General features: G+C 40.7%; 1 protein-coding gene and 2 long non-coding RNA genes across 3 annotated transcripts in view; 1 reads left to right on the top strand and 2 right to left on the bottom strand.

Moving 5' to 3' along the window:
* Positions 1-16,864, bottom strand: part of LOC121713306 — a 70,960-nt gene that overhangs the window by 16,021 nt on the left and 38,075 nt on the right. The window contains exon 2 of the long non-coding RNA XR_006032782.1: positions 15,776-15,895. This is a non-coding gene — a long non-coding RNA (uncharacterized LOC121713306). The remainder of the gene's footprint in view (positions 1-15,775; positions 15,896-16,864) is intronic.
* On the bottom strand, positions 672-1,333 carry LOC121713312. Its single transcript, XR_006032790.1, has 2 exons — positions 1,271-1,333; positions 672-969 (listed from the first exon to the last, which is right to left on the bottom strand). It is a non-coding gene; the product is annotated as an uncharacterized LOC121713312 (long non-coding RNA).
* On the top strand, positions 1,846-14,598 carry LOC121713299 (tumor necrosis factor receptor superfamily member 14-like). Its single transcript, XM_042097826.1, has 8 exons — positions 1,846-2,452; positions 11,777-11,982; positions 12,075-12,200; positions 12,677-12,832; positions 12,988-13,075; positions 13,169-13,351; positions 13,529-13,587; positions 14,307-14,598. Exons 2-8 carry the CDS (start codon positions 11,829-11,831, stop codon positions 14,375-14,377), a joined length of 837 nt encoding a protein of 278 aa, XP_041953760.1. The 5' UTR covers positions 1,846-2,452; positions 11,777-11,828; the 3' UTR covers positions 14,378-14,598.

Genomic DNA, 16,864 nt, shown 5'->3' with positions numbered 1-16,864 from the left:
GACAGATTGAGATTTACAAATATGACATAACCATCGACATATCGAAAAAAGATGGCAATTACAAAGCATGATTATCACATCACAGCATGAACTGTGTGATTTGACTGAGGGGCCTCATTCAGATATCAGGGGTGAATAACATAGCCCATAGTATATGATTGAGGGGCCCAATTAAGACATATCACATAACCCGTGTGAGAGACCCCGTATATCAGTCCTCCTACATGATTATTGAGACAGATCAGGATCCAGAGTTGGGAATTTGGTCACTTTCTCTTCCATTGTGAGGGGTTAGGGTCTGCAGTGACATGGCTGCTCGTATTATTATTGTAATGCTGAATGCCCTGGCCTAAAGTGTCCATTGAAAATTAAAATATGGACGGTGCAGATGAGATAACATCAAAATGTCCGCTAGATATTAGCTTAATTGATCTGCTCCTTCCAGAAAAACAGAAAAAGTATTTGGTGGCTGTAAGACTGTTGCACAGTTTTGAAAACGAACGTTAAGGGTTGTTTTAGGACATGTTTGAGCATGCCTGTTGGCAGCCACTCTGAGTAGTCAAAGGCGATTCAAAACGAGTCACAAAAGTCGAGACAGGACCAATCTTCAAAATTTCGGTGTCCACCACTCTAGTTCATCCAAAACAAACCAGACAAGGGACTCAAAGCGCTAAATACCGGATTTTTCCTTTAATACCTCTGCAATCATGGCAATGTTAGACATTGTCGTTGGTGGAACAAATGTGCCCCATTGACCCAAGCGACTTGAACGCCTTCAGCTCCTGCAACGTGTATGCAGCTGTATGAACAAGACAGTTAGGCTATAAATATCGGGGTAAGTTACAGCTGACAATAATTGGATCTATTAGATATGGGTCCACAATGATCAAGCTTATCTTCTCTTGATATTGACACGATGAAGCCATTAGGCTACTGTGCTCTGCTCAGCTCAACTCCAGACATCCCAACCTGCAAAAAGTAATTTCAGGGAGGTATCACGAAGTCCCCCCCCCCCCCCAAAAAAAAAAAAAATAAATAAATAATAATAATATTAATAATAAAAACTTTTGCCTACTTAGTTACTAAAATACAGATTAATATGTTTGTTCAATAATGTCTAGTCAGCACACCAAATAAGGCCTATAGATAGAAATTGTGAAAATAAAGTATGTAGATTTTGGTAGTTTGGTCTTTTCATGTAGCATTGGCAACTAGCCGTCTAGTATAGGCCTGAATAATATGCACATGAATTGACACTAGTTAAACTCACCTCAACATGTTTTTTGCAATCATTTAACCCGCCATGGGCAATGCTAAAGTCACTGTTACAAACAGTGCAGCGTGCAAAACTAGGCCTATCATTCTTTTTTACTCTTATGATTATGAGACAAGGGTACACTTTGAAATAGGTCTTACATTTTCCTTTTTTGGGGGCACTGACTCTGCCATGACGCTCCTGTTCCTAGATACACTGAACTGATTAAGTTCGGGAGAAAAGAGATAAAAAGCTCGCCTACACTGAAAACTGATTGGTTGATTTAGCGAAACAGGCCAATCAGGATGCTCTCTGTCTTGGATGCGCTCAGGCACACACGCAACACTCCTCTCTCTCCCTCCTGTCGTGTGCGCGCTACCAGAGAATGTCTAAGGGCACACAATAATACCAGAGAATGTAATAAGGGCGCTACACTCAGATGCACACGCGATTTTAAGTCTCGGTCTGTGTGATCGCTCGCTCTAGATCCCGGGAGATTTTATCTAATTTGCGGGCGTCAGGGAGCCGCTATCAACATGCCGTAGACTCCCGGAACTTCCGGGAGACTTGGGATGTCTGCAACTCAAATCTATGCACTGTAGGCGGATGTCATGTCAACATGGCCGTGGTGGTGTTTGTGGATAAGCCCTATTAAGACCTCATTAAGACCAGGTTTATTTTAAGGGAACATTCCCCGGATGTCGCGTGTTTGCTGGGATGACATTAGCAATTGAAATTGGGAAAAACAGCAGACATTTGTACAAAAGAATTGCTACTGTATTTTAAGATGGGGAGAGTTTGAACAAACAGTTTTGAGAATTTCAATTCTGAGAAGTCATAAGACACATATGTTTTTATAACCTGGGTTCATTTTCTATTTCCTGTAAATAATGTAATTTCTCAAATTGTAGGAAAATGTGTGAAATACCGACCTCTTAGGCTAAACGCTTAAGGAGGAGGGACTAATACTAACAATTTCACTTTCAGTGCGCTCTGACATTGGAGGTGACATTGGAGTGTGTCTCTGTATTGTTTTATTATACTTATATTATTTATATATTTAATACACATAGCAGTGCTATTATAGACAGGACGACTGGAATGTCGTATCTTCATGTCGTTTCTTTATCTGGATTAAATCTCTGACGCTATTGTCGCCAACCAACAAACACAATTTAACGAAGCGTAGGCTACGAGGTAAGACCTTACTTTCTTACCTCGTTGCTGTCATTGTCAGTGGACGACGGTGTTTTATTATTTACACTGAGCAAACGATCAAGCATCATGTCCTCTGCCTGCATCGTTCTCGCTCACAAACAACATTCTTGCTCCATATTACAATGTTGTAATGTCGCTTGTGGCTTTTGCAAATGTTTCCTCACTACTGATAACATCTTAGAAATAGTTTCACCTGCTTTTCACATTCCAGTTTGGTGAATGGTAAGTTTCACAGCAAGTTTAAATTCAAAACTGGGAGAGAAACGTTTAGGCTATTCCTTGTGGTGTTAGTTGGGGGATTCCATGTAGGCTAAGTCACATGCAATTGTCCATACCCAAACCAACCAGCCCTTATCACATGAGACATGACAGAACTGGATGTGTAATACATTACTGTGTGACTCTCAGTAGCGAGGCGTAGGGAAAATTTCCGCGATCCCGTGAAAAGATAGGCTTACTCAGCAGCCGCGGAATCAAAGTCCTTCCTGGTGCACTTACACAACCATGACACAGTGGCAAAGGCTGTTCAAGGCTGTTCAAGGGAGATCTACTGCCGGATTACACTATTTGTCACTTTGACCCAAGGGTGTTTTTCTGCATTAAAGGGAAACTTGACAGGATTAGCTATATTTCCCCCTCTGCTGGAGAAGTTGTGCACTATGCTATTTCAAACTGTGGAAAAAGGTAATGATAAAGCACAAGAATTTGTTTACAAGCTAGCAAAATAGCAAAACGGTTAGCATAAGTTCGGCAGAACAATGTGGATGTTACAGCCAACCTGTCAACACTCCCGTTTTCCCCGGGTTTCTCCCGTATTTCAAGGTCATCTCCCAGCACCCTCCCGTTTTGTTATTTCTCCCGGAAAACTCCCGTAATTTGCATGGCCATCAAACTTCATTTTAGAATCATTGATCCATTCAGGTTGCCAGACTTGCAAGGTTGGTTTTCCGCCTGGGGACACTAGGGGTAGTGGGGAAAGTCACCATTTTCACGGGAACAGTATGGAGCTAAATTTGTCTCAATAATATTTGTATATGCGCAGAGGGGGATCCACAAATATTTCTTGATTTGCATGTGTGTTTTGATATCTACAAATAAAAAAATCATATTTGTAACTCGTATATTGATTTTTACAAATATAGATGTGCATTTGTAAATAAAATGCCATTTGTAAAACTGAAAATTTCATTTGTGGACTGGATTAGAAAGTGTCTAATCTACTGGATTAGAAAGTGTCAGCAGGCTACTTGTGGATCTGGGTGGCTTCTCTGCGCAGTTTGTCTCAAAAATACGTGATCCACAAATGCTGATCCACAAATGCGAAAACGAAAACTGTGTGTGCTGGTGATCCACAAATGCAAAATTAGATTTCACAAAGGCAATTTTCAGTTTTACAAATGCCATTTCATTTACAAATACACATCTACAATTGTGAAAACCAATTTACAAGTTACAAATATGATTTTTTTTATTTGTGGATGTCAAAACACGAATGCAAGTCAAGAAATATTTGTGGATGTCGCCATCTACTGGATTGCGATTTCTGTGTGCCGGTGAAATAAAGTAGGCCTATTTACGTGTGGATTTGTGTGACTTTCATGTGAAGAACGTCTCAAAAATACGTAACTTTGGAAAGCGAAGAATGCGTGTGCTGGTGATCCACAAATGCAGAATCACATTTCACAAATGAAATTTTCGGTTTTACAAATGGCATTTTATTTACAAATGCACATCTATATTTGTAAAAATCAATATACGAGTTACAAAATTGATTTTTTTATTTGTAGATATCAAAACACACATGCAAATCAAGAAATATTTGTGGATCCCCCTCTGCGCATATACAATTATTATTGAGACAAATTTAGCTCCATAGAACAGGTCGTTTAACCATCCAAATGATTTCTAAATGGGTTTAAGTTGCAAACAGAGTTTTTAAAAACTCCGGGCTGATCGTTTTTTTGGGAAAACTCCATTTGTTCGTTTGTGTCTAAAGAGGTACAAACAGAGATTTATGTGACGAGGCGGAGAATTTTAGTCAGTTCAGAAGAGAAAGAGGAAGTGATTCGTTGCTGTTGTTGGTATTTTCGGGATTCTGATTGGCTAACGTGGGATTGAGCTTTTCCGATCAGATTCCAAAAATAATGCAGTGGAAATGCATGGATTCCAGTTGCTTACCTGTTCATTCGTACTCGTCGCTCGACTTATCGTGACTAAATTCAAGATGGCGGTGAACGGTACATTTCCTGAAGGGACTCTCTGCATAAATCGTCTTTTAAATAAACTACCAGTGCTTTTTCAAAGTTCTCAATGTCTTGTTTTAAATGCCAGGGCCCTCGGAAGTGTACCAATGAAGTGTGGAGCTACTTTGAGCTTCGTAAATGGTGTAAAACAGTGATTTATTTTCATGGCTAAACCGATGCCCGAGGCAACCCCATGCATTGAAAACCTGTTGGTAGCATCGGCTAACTAGCGCCAGATTTCGGAGTGCAGGGGACAAGCCGAGATGAGCTATGAGACATACGTTCACACTTGGTATCATGTTTCAACACAGTTTAGGTCAATATCCCACCGAACTTCTCCTTTAAGCTCACTTGGGTGGCTTCTTCGGGACGGGGGTGAGACATGATGTCTTCCACAGTGTTGAAACTCGTCCGAGACGGAAGCTCAGGTTGAAAATGTGCTTCAGTGGCTCCCCAGTTCAGCAGCACAGACCTTGAGCAGCCTTGGACACAGTCTGTCAGGCCCGGCTGCCTCCCTAGGGCGAAGTTTGACAGCGCAGCAAGAATGAACAAAACTGTAAACCGATTAAATAAAATGTTTTATTCACAATAACAGTGATTTGTCGTCTGGCTTCCCTTGGCTTCTGGGAGAAAACGTCAATGGTGACTGTGATTTTTTACAGTCTGTCTGTCACTTGGATATCTACTGTGATCTGCCAGAGCAGTGACAGGGTTATTTTAAATGTGCCATCACTTTCAGGCAAATTAGTCACCCAAATATTGCTTGCTTACTCCATGTTATTTGTCACTTTACTTTAGCCCTTGTGTGTTGTCCTGTCCTGGAACAGTAAGTTCCAAGAATAATGTTGTTTGTAAAAACAGCAAATATGAGTATCTTCATCTTCACTAAGTGTGGGTACCATTGTGACTCTTTGTGAAGTGAAATAGTTCTTAAAATAACGTTTATTTTGAATTCTCCAGAGATCTAGGATCTCCACACTTTCACTTTATACCCTACCACTAGACTAGCTGTTCCTGTTGGGCACCAGTTTGAATTCACAGCATGCCCTTCATACAGTCCTCTCTAAGTTTTGCCGACACAAGAAATTGCTATAAACTTGATCTTTCTTCACAACTCTTGCCAGCAGACGTAGACAGGTCAAAGAAGATTTTTTTTTCAAATATCTTTCTCTTCTCGTATGATTTAAAAACCAAAAGGAATCTGAGCCTGATACTTCTACTTTGCTTTTCACCAAGTTTGGCTTTTGCAAGCACAAGGACGGCCTATGAACTAGATAAAGAAGTGAAAATAAGTGTTCTCTCTAGTCATGTCAAAACCAAAAGCAGTCTTGTGTCTGTCTTGCTTTTCCAACTAATATGACCCCAAACAGGTTAAATATTGTGTAAATAGGGCTGTAATGATATGCATATTGAAACCGAAATCGCAACACTCATATCCGTTCCTATCCAAAAATAGATAAATAAATCATAATTTCATAGCTCTTGTAGTTTTTATTGTAGAGATATGCTTGCATTGCAACTTTACCAAACAATATAGAATTAGGCTACCTTAAACCCCCTCTCCTTGCCTCTCTCTCTCTCTGTCTTGCTCAATGGACATGTCCCTTAGCAATACACATTTAATCCAAATAAAACATTCACAATCGTGAAAGCAAGGATGCATAAAAGACGACTAGCTAAATTGTTATTAAATCCGGTTTGCATCATTAGCATGCTGCACAAATTTGTTTAAAACTCTTGGAGCCCTAACATGACACATGGTTACTGGTGAAAAGTTTAAAGAAATTTCATGGGTTGTCCAGCCCACATTGGGTGTGGTGTAGTTATGAAACGTTATCAAATGTCCGGCGCTTAACACAAGAAGGTGGACCTTATGTTTCTTAATCAGTCATGGGTGTGTTTTGGGAGTAACATCATTTAAACCAATGAGAATGACATCTGTCATTCCCTTTAACAGCGAGCAATGCAACTTTAAACAGAGCATCTGTATTTTGATAGGCGCATTTGAAGAAATCTGCTTGCACGTGAGACCGTAGGGAACAGTTATTCCACTAAACCATGCTTTACTAAAACCTAGCAGAGTATAGCCTACACACATTTGCACTCATCTATTTTTGAACTTATTGGCAAAGTGAAACTAACTTCACCATGGTGTCAGTCAACGACAAAACAGTTACACACAGTTAATTACTGTCACTATTGACTGACAATGGGGTTACCATCGAAAACATAGCAACACTTAGCCCAGTATTGTTTGAATGACTGAATAAAAAATGTTTATCCTGCAGAGGAGTTGCTTACATCTCGTGACAGTGCGTCTTCAGCTGTGTTTCATAGCAACTGGCACCCATGTTAACTGGCTGCGTTGATGACGTTTCACGATTGATGACGTGTCTTTGACAGATGCGGCTGCTTGCAGATTTGTCACTTTCTGATATAAACTAGAGACGAACACAAATATGCATGACACGTTTAAAGGTCAAAATTGTCTGCAGTACTACATGCACTGGACCAAGAATATGCCACCCAAAAAGCAAACACCTTAATAGCATAAATTAACTCCACGTGGGCATCGACCACTAATAAGTTGAACTGCTTGCTTGATAATCAGATGTCTACCTGCTTGCGCCAGGTTAGAAATTTACTTACGATTAAAAGAAGTCAGCTACTGTTATTATCATTGTAACAAGTTAACAAAGCTAATCATGGTATCTGGCTACCGTGTTATCTTGCTACAGTTGCCCAAGCCATTTAGTAGCCTAGGCCTTCAAAATATCATGGTTAAGTTTTCACTGAGGTTAGGCTGTGGCGCCCCTAAGTGTCTGTTCATGAAACACAGGCATTAACGCAATGCAATGGGCAGGAGTCTATAACGTGTCCATATTTCACACAAAATTTGTGCACAGGGAGAGTCCAAACTCTTAGGCTTATAAGCTATTAACATTAATGTTGCTTAAATGGGTTTGATGTTTTTTGATTCTTTATTTCTAAATTCGTCAATTGGTGCTTCTCCTGTGGCGCAACGGGTTAATACCTACACATTTTCATATCACACTAGTTGACATGGGGTTCAATTCTCGCCCATCGCAGTTTTTTTGTAATCATTATATATTTATTTTTATACAACAATTGGGTTCTATGGAACTATTTATTGGTTTCTGATTGGCCGAGAGACGTTCCATGAGTTGGAATATCCCTGGACATTTCAACTCGGACTTTGCACAGCTAATAATAAATCACTCCGCGACACAATGTTCTCATCCCAGCCCTCCACTATCTTAAGCAATGGGTTACTCCTTAGCAAACCATAACGAAACAGTGCTTCACCACATCTGTGGATTAAGCCACACAGTCAACTCAATGTAAGTAAGATAAACGAGGATGCTAATTATTCTCAGCATTATGTATAATATGATTGTCACTTGGAGGAGACTTGTAGATAACTAACGTTAGCATAGCTAACCGCTGCTAACGAGCTAGCATCGTCATGTCAGGCTGTGTGCACATTAGTGTAACATTTATTCACCATAAATTAATAAAGTTGAGTGGTTCTGCAATGTAGACTATGTTTCCGTTTTTTGCAGTACCATGTCCCTTACATGACATGGCCCAGTGTCCTTGTAACATGCATGCAGCAAACCTACCTAGATATGAATGTGATTTCAGCCCGACTTTCAACATTTCTTTCAAGAAGACACTAACGAGGGATCTGGAATGTTGGTTACCTAGCAACCAAGACGCTGTCTATTGAAAAGGAAACAATTTTTTGATGCGTAAGAACGATGTCGAAATTAACATTTTTAAAAAGTAACGGGATGTTTTCAGATTATTTAGTTTGTGGAGAATTGTTGTATAAAAGCAATATAGCACTCGTGATCGTGGGATTGGTCATGGATATTCCCAGGCCTCTGGCCTCGTGGCTACGGCCTAACAACAGCCGTGGGAATATCCATGACCAACCCCACTCTCACTCGTGCTATATTGCTTAATTAGACCAGCAATGCTTTCTCATTTTAGGCTACAGATAGACTAGTTGGCCACAGAGAGCCTGACCAGCAGTCAGTGAAACGTTTGAAAACTTAACCATGATACTTTAAAGATCTACTGGCTTGGGCAACTGTAGCAAGATAACAGGCCAGATGCTCATCGCAGGCCAGATGCTGGCTGGGGCTTTTTGATTGTGCTTGCGTTTTTCTTTATTTTCCTTAGTTTGTAGATCTGCAACGTTTTGTACATATATTCTATTATTGTAAATAAATTATTCATTGTTGTACCGCAAACCTCTCGTGTGTCCTCCCGTCTTTGTCCAGTTTATGAGCCAGACTGTGACACCTAAAGGACTGAAACCCAATTCCTTGAATGTGCCAATTTTGTGGCCAATGAACCTTATTCTGATGACAGATATGTGATTAAATGAATGAGTTGGTGTAAACACAACCTAGGGCCTATTTATGGATGATAACAGGTCAAACTTCCGTTTAGTTTGGGAGCAAAATTGTTAATCAGAGGAGTTTTGAGATAGACCGTTGTATGCATTAGCAAACACAATGGCTTATAGCTTACGGCAGCAGGCATGGATGGAGCCAAGTCAAAATAAATCGCTATTTTCAAAACACTGGCAATGCTCAAAATAGCCATACACTACGGTGGTAATGTAGAGAGGGTCCCTACAGACAAATAGAAGTAATGTAAACTTTGAAAGTGTACAGAGTGGTTATAATAATAACGGTTTATGAAGTCAGTATATTATCTTCCTTCATATTCTGGTAGCTTTGAATCAGTGGGTGCGTTCGACTTCTTGCAACACTGCGCAAATCTGGCAGGACGTGATGCATGTTTGTAATGTAAACATGCATCAAATTCATTTAAATTTTGCTCCCAAATTAAAGTTTGAATTCATTATCATATATAAATAGACCCCAGCTTGTGTTTACACCAAACCAATTAAATTATAAATAAAAACTAGAAAATGTTATTCCGAGGAATTACCAGTGCATGAAAATGCAAAAAATATATTAACATAAAATGCAATCCTTTTATTTGGAAACAGTTGTGGGCAGAGAAAACAGTTGGTGGGAGTCATAGGAGTCATAGTTGATAAGTTGGAGTTGGAATAGCTGTTGGAATAGCTGAACAATTAAATAGTTGAGTAGTTTAAATGGTTACATTATTTAATAATGAATTATTGTAGTGAGAACATTCATTTTGAAACAGTTGTGGGCAGAGGAAATAGTTGAACAGGATGTGTAGTCTTAAGAGAGCCAGATCAAAGATGGTTGATTACGAAGACTTCCTGAGAGACCATTTTCTGTCCCCGGGAATGTGTGCAAATAGGGTAGCAGTAGTACACGCCACGCACGAGGGGAGTTCACTATCCCCCATTTATGCAGTGATCGGGCTCCCTTTTTAACATTGAGGTCTATGGCAGAATCCAAGAATTTCCCAGAATTTGTCAAAGCCTTATTCTTCTGAGAAATGGATGCACATTTCGGACACGGTATCATGATCTCCAAACCCTCCTCCCCATTTCAGGAGAATGTTGTGACAGTATGACCCTCCAGTCGGGAGAAAATCAACATTAATGAAGGTGTACACCAAGTTTGTTTTGTACTCCGGCTTCTGTCTGGCGTGGAACCGAGACGTTCAAACGTTAGTCATACGTAAGTGACACGCCCCTGCGCAGGCGGGGACTGAACCAGAGCCCGTCTCTGACTCCACTTTGCCCTCATAAACATGAACTAGGGCGACCCATCTTGCTACACATTAATTATCTTTGGCCAGATTATGCTTCAAGCCTGAGACAGAGTATATGGTTTAAAAGTTGAATGTAGATAGTGTAATGTATGTTGATAGACAGAAAGTTGAATTGATGTTGATAGGCAGATTGTTTAATGGATGTTGATGGATTGTTTAATGGGTGGATGAGTGAATGGTTTGAAGAGGATGAATGGATAGAAAGTTGGATGGAATGTGATCCTTGTAAATATACCCTATTCTTGTGCCTATTGAGTATTTTTGTCACGCAAATAGGGGAAAAAAATTACCTTCACATATCACCATGAAAATTACTGAGTTGATTACTTACATCAAGACAAACAAACAATGTATTACAAGTTTTTTGAAATTGTTTGTTAACATGGGCAAACAGGGCATAATGTAATTACTTATAACTAATTTGTTTAAATACCACAACGGATCTAATAGTCCAGGCAAAGTAAGGTCTGACCCAAAACTAATTGCAACAGAATTTACAGTATTTTCACATTTTTATATTTCAATTGGTGATCTAAACACCATAGTAAAATACCATGAAAATCCAGTTGGTGGTAATATGTTAAAATTAAGGGTGTTTTATGCATTATTCTTCAGCAAATACTGACAAAATTGCGCAAAATTGGTGTCTATTTTTACATTTTGGCCATTTGAATCAATGGAAATGGTTGTTGACTCTTTAAAGGAGAATTCCGGTGTGATATTGACCTAAAGTGTATTGAAACATGATACCGAGTGTGAACGTATGTCTCATAGCCCATCTCGGCTTGTCCCCTGCACTCCAAAATCTGGCGCTAGTTAGCCGATGCTACCAACAGCTTTTTCAATAGTGGTGCTTCGGCAACGGGCTAGCCATGCAAATAAATCACTGTTTTACACCCATTTACGAGGCTCAATGTATCTCCACACTTCATTGGTAGACTTCTGAGGGCCCTGACATTTAAAACGAGACATTGAGAACTTTGAAAAAGCACTGGTAGTTTACTTACAAGACGATTTATACAGACAGTATCTTCACGAAGTTTAGCGTTTGCAGCCATCTTGAATTTAGTCACGATAAGTCGAGCAACGAGTAAGAATGAACAGGTATGATAAGGGATAAGATTCCAAAAAGAATTCAGTGGAAATGCATGGATTCCAGTTTCTTCCAGTAGCAGCAACTGGAATCCATGCATTTCCACTGAATTATTTTTTATTCTGAGCTCATTCTTTGCTCAGAAAAGATCATTACTACTCCTACAGGATCTGTAAATCTTGGAAACCAGGAACAGGCAGAAGTACCCACCAGATGCATCTATGCAACTGCAGGATATGAGTGAGTTGCTAGCTGTGTGAACACCATGTTGAAGACGACTGCACCCCAATCAGAGGAGAGCATGGTGAAGCTGGTGATTACTGCTGTGATCCTCCTCCTGACTGTGTCTGGGGTCTCTACTGGCTGTGCCCCAACTGAGTACCTCACAGGACAGAAGTGCTGCCCCATGTGTAGACCTGGTAAGGAGAACTCTGTCATAGTACACAACATAAATGAATGGCATTAACCAATGTGATCTACGTATGTATAATTGCTGATTTATTTTCTAAAGGTTTTTGTGTGCAAAGACACTGCACAGAGTTCTTCAGCACAGAATGTGTTCTGTGTCCGTCATCATTCTACACTGACACACTCAATAATCTGGAGTCTTGCAGTCCCTGTACAGTTTGTGACTCCAGTAAGTCAAGGCAAAGCAAGTGTATTTATATAGCACATTTCATACACAGGGGTAATTCAGTGTGCTTTACATGAACAAAAGCAAAGAGCAATAGTACATAAAAGCATAAAAGGGCAATAGTTAAAAAAGTGATATTTAAGTAAAAGATATAAAAAACAACAGAATGATTAAAGGACAGAGTGCAAAACAACAAATTACTGGAACACAGCCAACGACTTCATGTTTTGGCATAAACAGTGAAAGGAATAATGAGCATCCTGATTAACAGCATAAAATCATGAGAGGTTAAAACCAAATAGTGCTCCTAGTCAAACACCCAGTGGACAGCAGCACTCTTAATGGAAGGCAAATACATCAGCAGTTTTGTTTAGGTTTATTTGTGCACATTGTGCATCAACTAATATTGGGTGTTTGCCTTGTTCATTGCAGTTGAAATGTTATTAACTCTGTAATCATTGTATTATGTTCTAATGTAGGTGCAGGTCTAAGAGTGAAGAGGGCCTGCAGCTCCACCTCAGACACACTCTGTGAGCCTCTGGAAGGTCACTACTGCACTGACCCAATCAAAGATGGCTGCAGAGGAGCTGTGGAACACACAAAGTGCTCATCAGGACGGTACATTAAACAGCCAGGTTAGGAAATACTCTATAACTATTCTAGAGACAGGGTGACATTGTTAATTGAAGAGGTGAAAAACACACACAGGCACACCATGAGACATTGACCTAGAAAGGAACTAAAGGCATATTAAATATCAACTTAGGTTTATTTTTATCTTTTCATGCAGGCACATCGTCTTCAGATACTGTGTGTGGTGAGTGTGGTGATAACACATACTCAAATGGATCATTCACATCCTGCAAACCACACACACAGTGAGTTCATACACTGTACATGTTTCCAGGTTCAAATTAAATACTCAGCTGTTAGTCATGTATCTAAACTGTAATTATTTATGTGACCTGTAGGTGTGAGTTGCTGGGTCTTGATGTCATAAGAAAAGGATCAACATCTTCTGACACCGAATGTGCTGAAAGAAAAAACACTGTTGCCATCGTAGTCAGTGTAGTTGCTGTTATAGTCCTCATATGTGGGGTTCTGGTTGGCCTCTTTATATTATGGAAGAAGACCCAAACCAACAACCCCACCAGGTAAGAATGTTTTTTGTTAATCATTTAGGCCTACTGTTATCATAGTTGCCATTTTCAAGAATACTGATAACAACAACTGCTCAGATATTTCTCTTTCTTATTTTTTTTTACGCACACATATATTTTCAGTAGTCTATTTTAATTCTTCAATTTAGTTTGCATTTATTTATTTTGCAGACATATTTTTGGAGAAAGACCTTATTGGTCCAGTGTCAGATCACATTGTAACAACAGAGGTAGTTATTCATTAAAGCTTATTCCCATTTTTACCCATATTTGTATTGCTTTTCTCATAATAATGTTTGTTTCTTACTAGGAGCAAGGTGAAAGCTGTAGTGTGATGGCAGCAGTTACGTGATCTGAATGATCTGAATGGTCCAAGTGGCCATGCTAGTTAAAGTGATGGTGAGTAGCCTACTGTTGTGCAACTCAGTCTGTCTGATAAGGATGAATAATATGCTGCAGGTAACATCCTGTGGAACAGCAGGGATCTGTAGGCAGCCGTGGCCCACTGGTTAGCGCTTCAGACTTGTAACCGGAGGGTTGCCGGTTCGAACCCTGAACAGTAGAAACGGCTGCAGTGCCCTTGAGCAAGGCACCTAACCCCTCACTGCTCCCCGAGCGCCGCTGTAGCAGGCAGCTCACTGCGCCGGGATTAGTGTGTGCTTCACCTCGCTGTGTGTTCACCTGTGTGCTAAGTGTGTTTCACTAATTCACGGATTGGGATAAATGCATGAGACCAAATTTCCCTCACAGGATCAAAAGAGTATATATACTTATACTGATCTCTGGCTTTTTATGGTAACAAGCTATTTTCCTACAAGGAAAGAGAGAATGGTATTATTAAGTTGCAATATGCAAACATCACTGTCAATTAAACCAGTTCCCCCCATCAGTGGTGTACAGTTGGATAAGTCCAAAGAGTGATATGTGATCTCATCCACTTTCTCTTCAGCTGCTTATGAACCAGACAGTATTGCAGGATGGCCTGTTCTCATCCTGGACCGACTGACCACTGTGTCCTGAAGGAGCTGATGCATCATACCTCCTCACTACGCTACCTCACCTCCCCACTGCAGAGACCTGGTCAAGCCAGAGTGGACCTGCATACCACAAGAGAACACTATTTGGTGGGTCACAACTCTGGTGGGTCTCATCACCAAGGGCGACGAGACTCAATACAGGTTGGAGGTCGACCATCTGACCACGTGGTGCAGGGACAACAACCTCCTGCTGAACGTCAGCAAGACCAAAGAGATTGTTGTTGACTTCCGGAGAGGTCACACCCAACACCTGCCACTGACCATCGACGGTGCTGTGGTGGAGAGAGCGAGCAGCACCAAATTCCTGGGGGTGCACATCAGTGAAGACCTCTCCTGGACCACCAACACTGCATCACTGGCGAAGAGAGCTCAGCGCCGCCTGTACTTCCTGCGGAAACTCAGGCGAGCAAGTGCTCCACCAGCCATCATGACCACATTCTACCGAGGCACCATTGAGAGCATCCTCTCCAGCTGTGTGGGGCGGAAGCTGCACTGAATACAACAGGAAAGCCCTGCAGCGCATAGTGAACACAGCTGGAAGGATCATTGGTGCTTCACTCCCCTCCCTGAAGGACATTTACACCACCCACCTCACCCGCAAGGCGACCAAAATTGTGAGTGATGCAAGTCACCCCGCTCACAATCTGTTCGATCTACTGCCCTCTGGGAAGAGGTACAGAAGCCTGCGCTCCCGCACTACCAGACTCACCAACAGCTTCATACACCAAGCTGTAAGGATGCTGAACTCTCTCCCTCCTCTCCCCCCTCCACCCTCAGCTACATAACATCCTGGACATTGGACCCACAATGGCCGCCTGCACTACTCCACTTGCACACTTGCACACTTGTACACTTTACAACTTGGTGTTGTTGTCCTGAAAACACAACACTTCTGCTGCTCTTACATAACTTGCACCACTATGCCACTTTCTTTATTACTTAGGTCAAACAGAACTACCCAAGCCTTTTATTGGCCTGACTTTGCACTAGTATTTTATTGACTGTCTATGCACAATTTCAACCAAATTTTGCTGCTCTTATTTTTTCATTATTATATGTGCCCTCTTATTTACTTATTTACTTACTTTTTTGTTTACTTGAATGTTATGTTTGTCTGTGGACTTAAAATTGGAAAAATATGTCTTGTCTTCACCGTGGGATAGTGAGAAACGTAATTTCGATCTCTTTGTATGTCTGGAACATGTGAAGAAATTGACAATAAAGCTGACTTTGACTTTGACTTTGATTTGGTGGATATGGATATTATCACTCTCAATAGCTCTAGTATTTTCAAATCACATTGTTTGTGACATTTTAAACAAAACACCTGACCTACCTCATGAAGAAAGCACCACTGTCTACTGTGTGGACCGCTGTGGACCTGCATATCTGATGGTGAACTGAGGGACCTGTCCTGGGCCCTGCATATCTGATGGTGAACTGAGGCAACTGCCCTGGAACCTGCATATCTAATGGTGAACTGAGGCAACTGCCCTGGAACCTGCATATCTGATGGTGATTTATCAGCATTGATCATAAACAACAGTTTAATGTTTTGGCGCTCTATAAGTGAAATTGAAAATAAAATGAGTTACATTATTTGTATCCTCATTTAAAGCCACTATAAATGTAATAAATGTCAGTATATCTATGTGTGCTGATTGCTTTTACTTTTGAAAAAACAAAATCAGATAAAGCCTTTATAGGAATAGACATAACATAAAGATAAATATGTATACAAGTTAAAATAACCAAGATTTAGCACAAATGACATGTCAGCTGCTGTATAGTTTGTGATGATCGATAATCCCGGTGTGTTTTCTAGTGAGATGTACAGATGTACAAGTCATGTGATGGGCAGGGGGGGGGGGGGGGGTACCCATGATTCTTCTCAACGAAAGTGTTTTTGCTGATGAAGGGACACAGTGGTCAGTTTGTCCTCATGTCAGCTAAATACTCAGAGGAACTGTGAACTTTCTCAGGTGCAGGAAGTGCATCCTCTGTTTCGCCTTTTTGTATAGTAGTTGACTGCTGAGTATAAAAGTTGACTGTTACATATAAGTATATATACTCCTTTGATCCTGTGAGGGAAATTGTGTCTCTGCATTTATCCCAATCCATGAATACACACAGTAAACACACAGTGAGGTGAAGCACACACTAATCCCGACGTAGGCGTTCGGGGAGAAGTGAGGGGTTAGGTGCCTTGCTCAAAGGCACTTCAGCCGTGCCTACTGTTCGGGGTTCGAACTGGCAACCCTCCGGTCACAAGTCCGAAGCGCTAACCACGACTGCCTTCACATGTTGTGAAGGTGCAGTGCCCAGAGGCTCCCAAAACCTTAGCTGTCAATGTTTAGTGTTCTCAGCTTCATGTTGTTTTGAATACATCAGATTACATCAGAAACAAGAAAGCGGATATTCTAAGTAAAAAGCAACGCCTTGTCTTCAGGGGTGAGAATTAAACAATGCA

The sequence above is a fragment of the Alosa sapidissima genome, chromosome 7 (assembly GCF_018492685.1).
Source record: "Alosa sapidissima isolate fAloSap1 chromosome 7, fAloSap1.pri, whole genome shotgun sequence".
NCBI classification, from domain to species: Eukaryota; Metazoa; Chordata; class Actinopteri; order Clupeiformes; family Clupeidae; genus Alosa; species Alosa sapidissima.
Note: the sequence above shows the minus strand (reverse complement) of the source record. Positions and strands in the feature narration are given on the sequence as shown.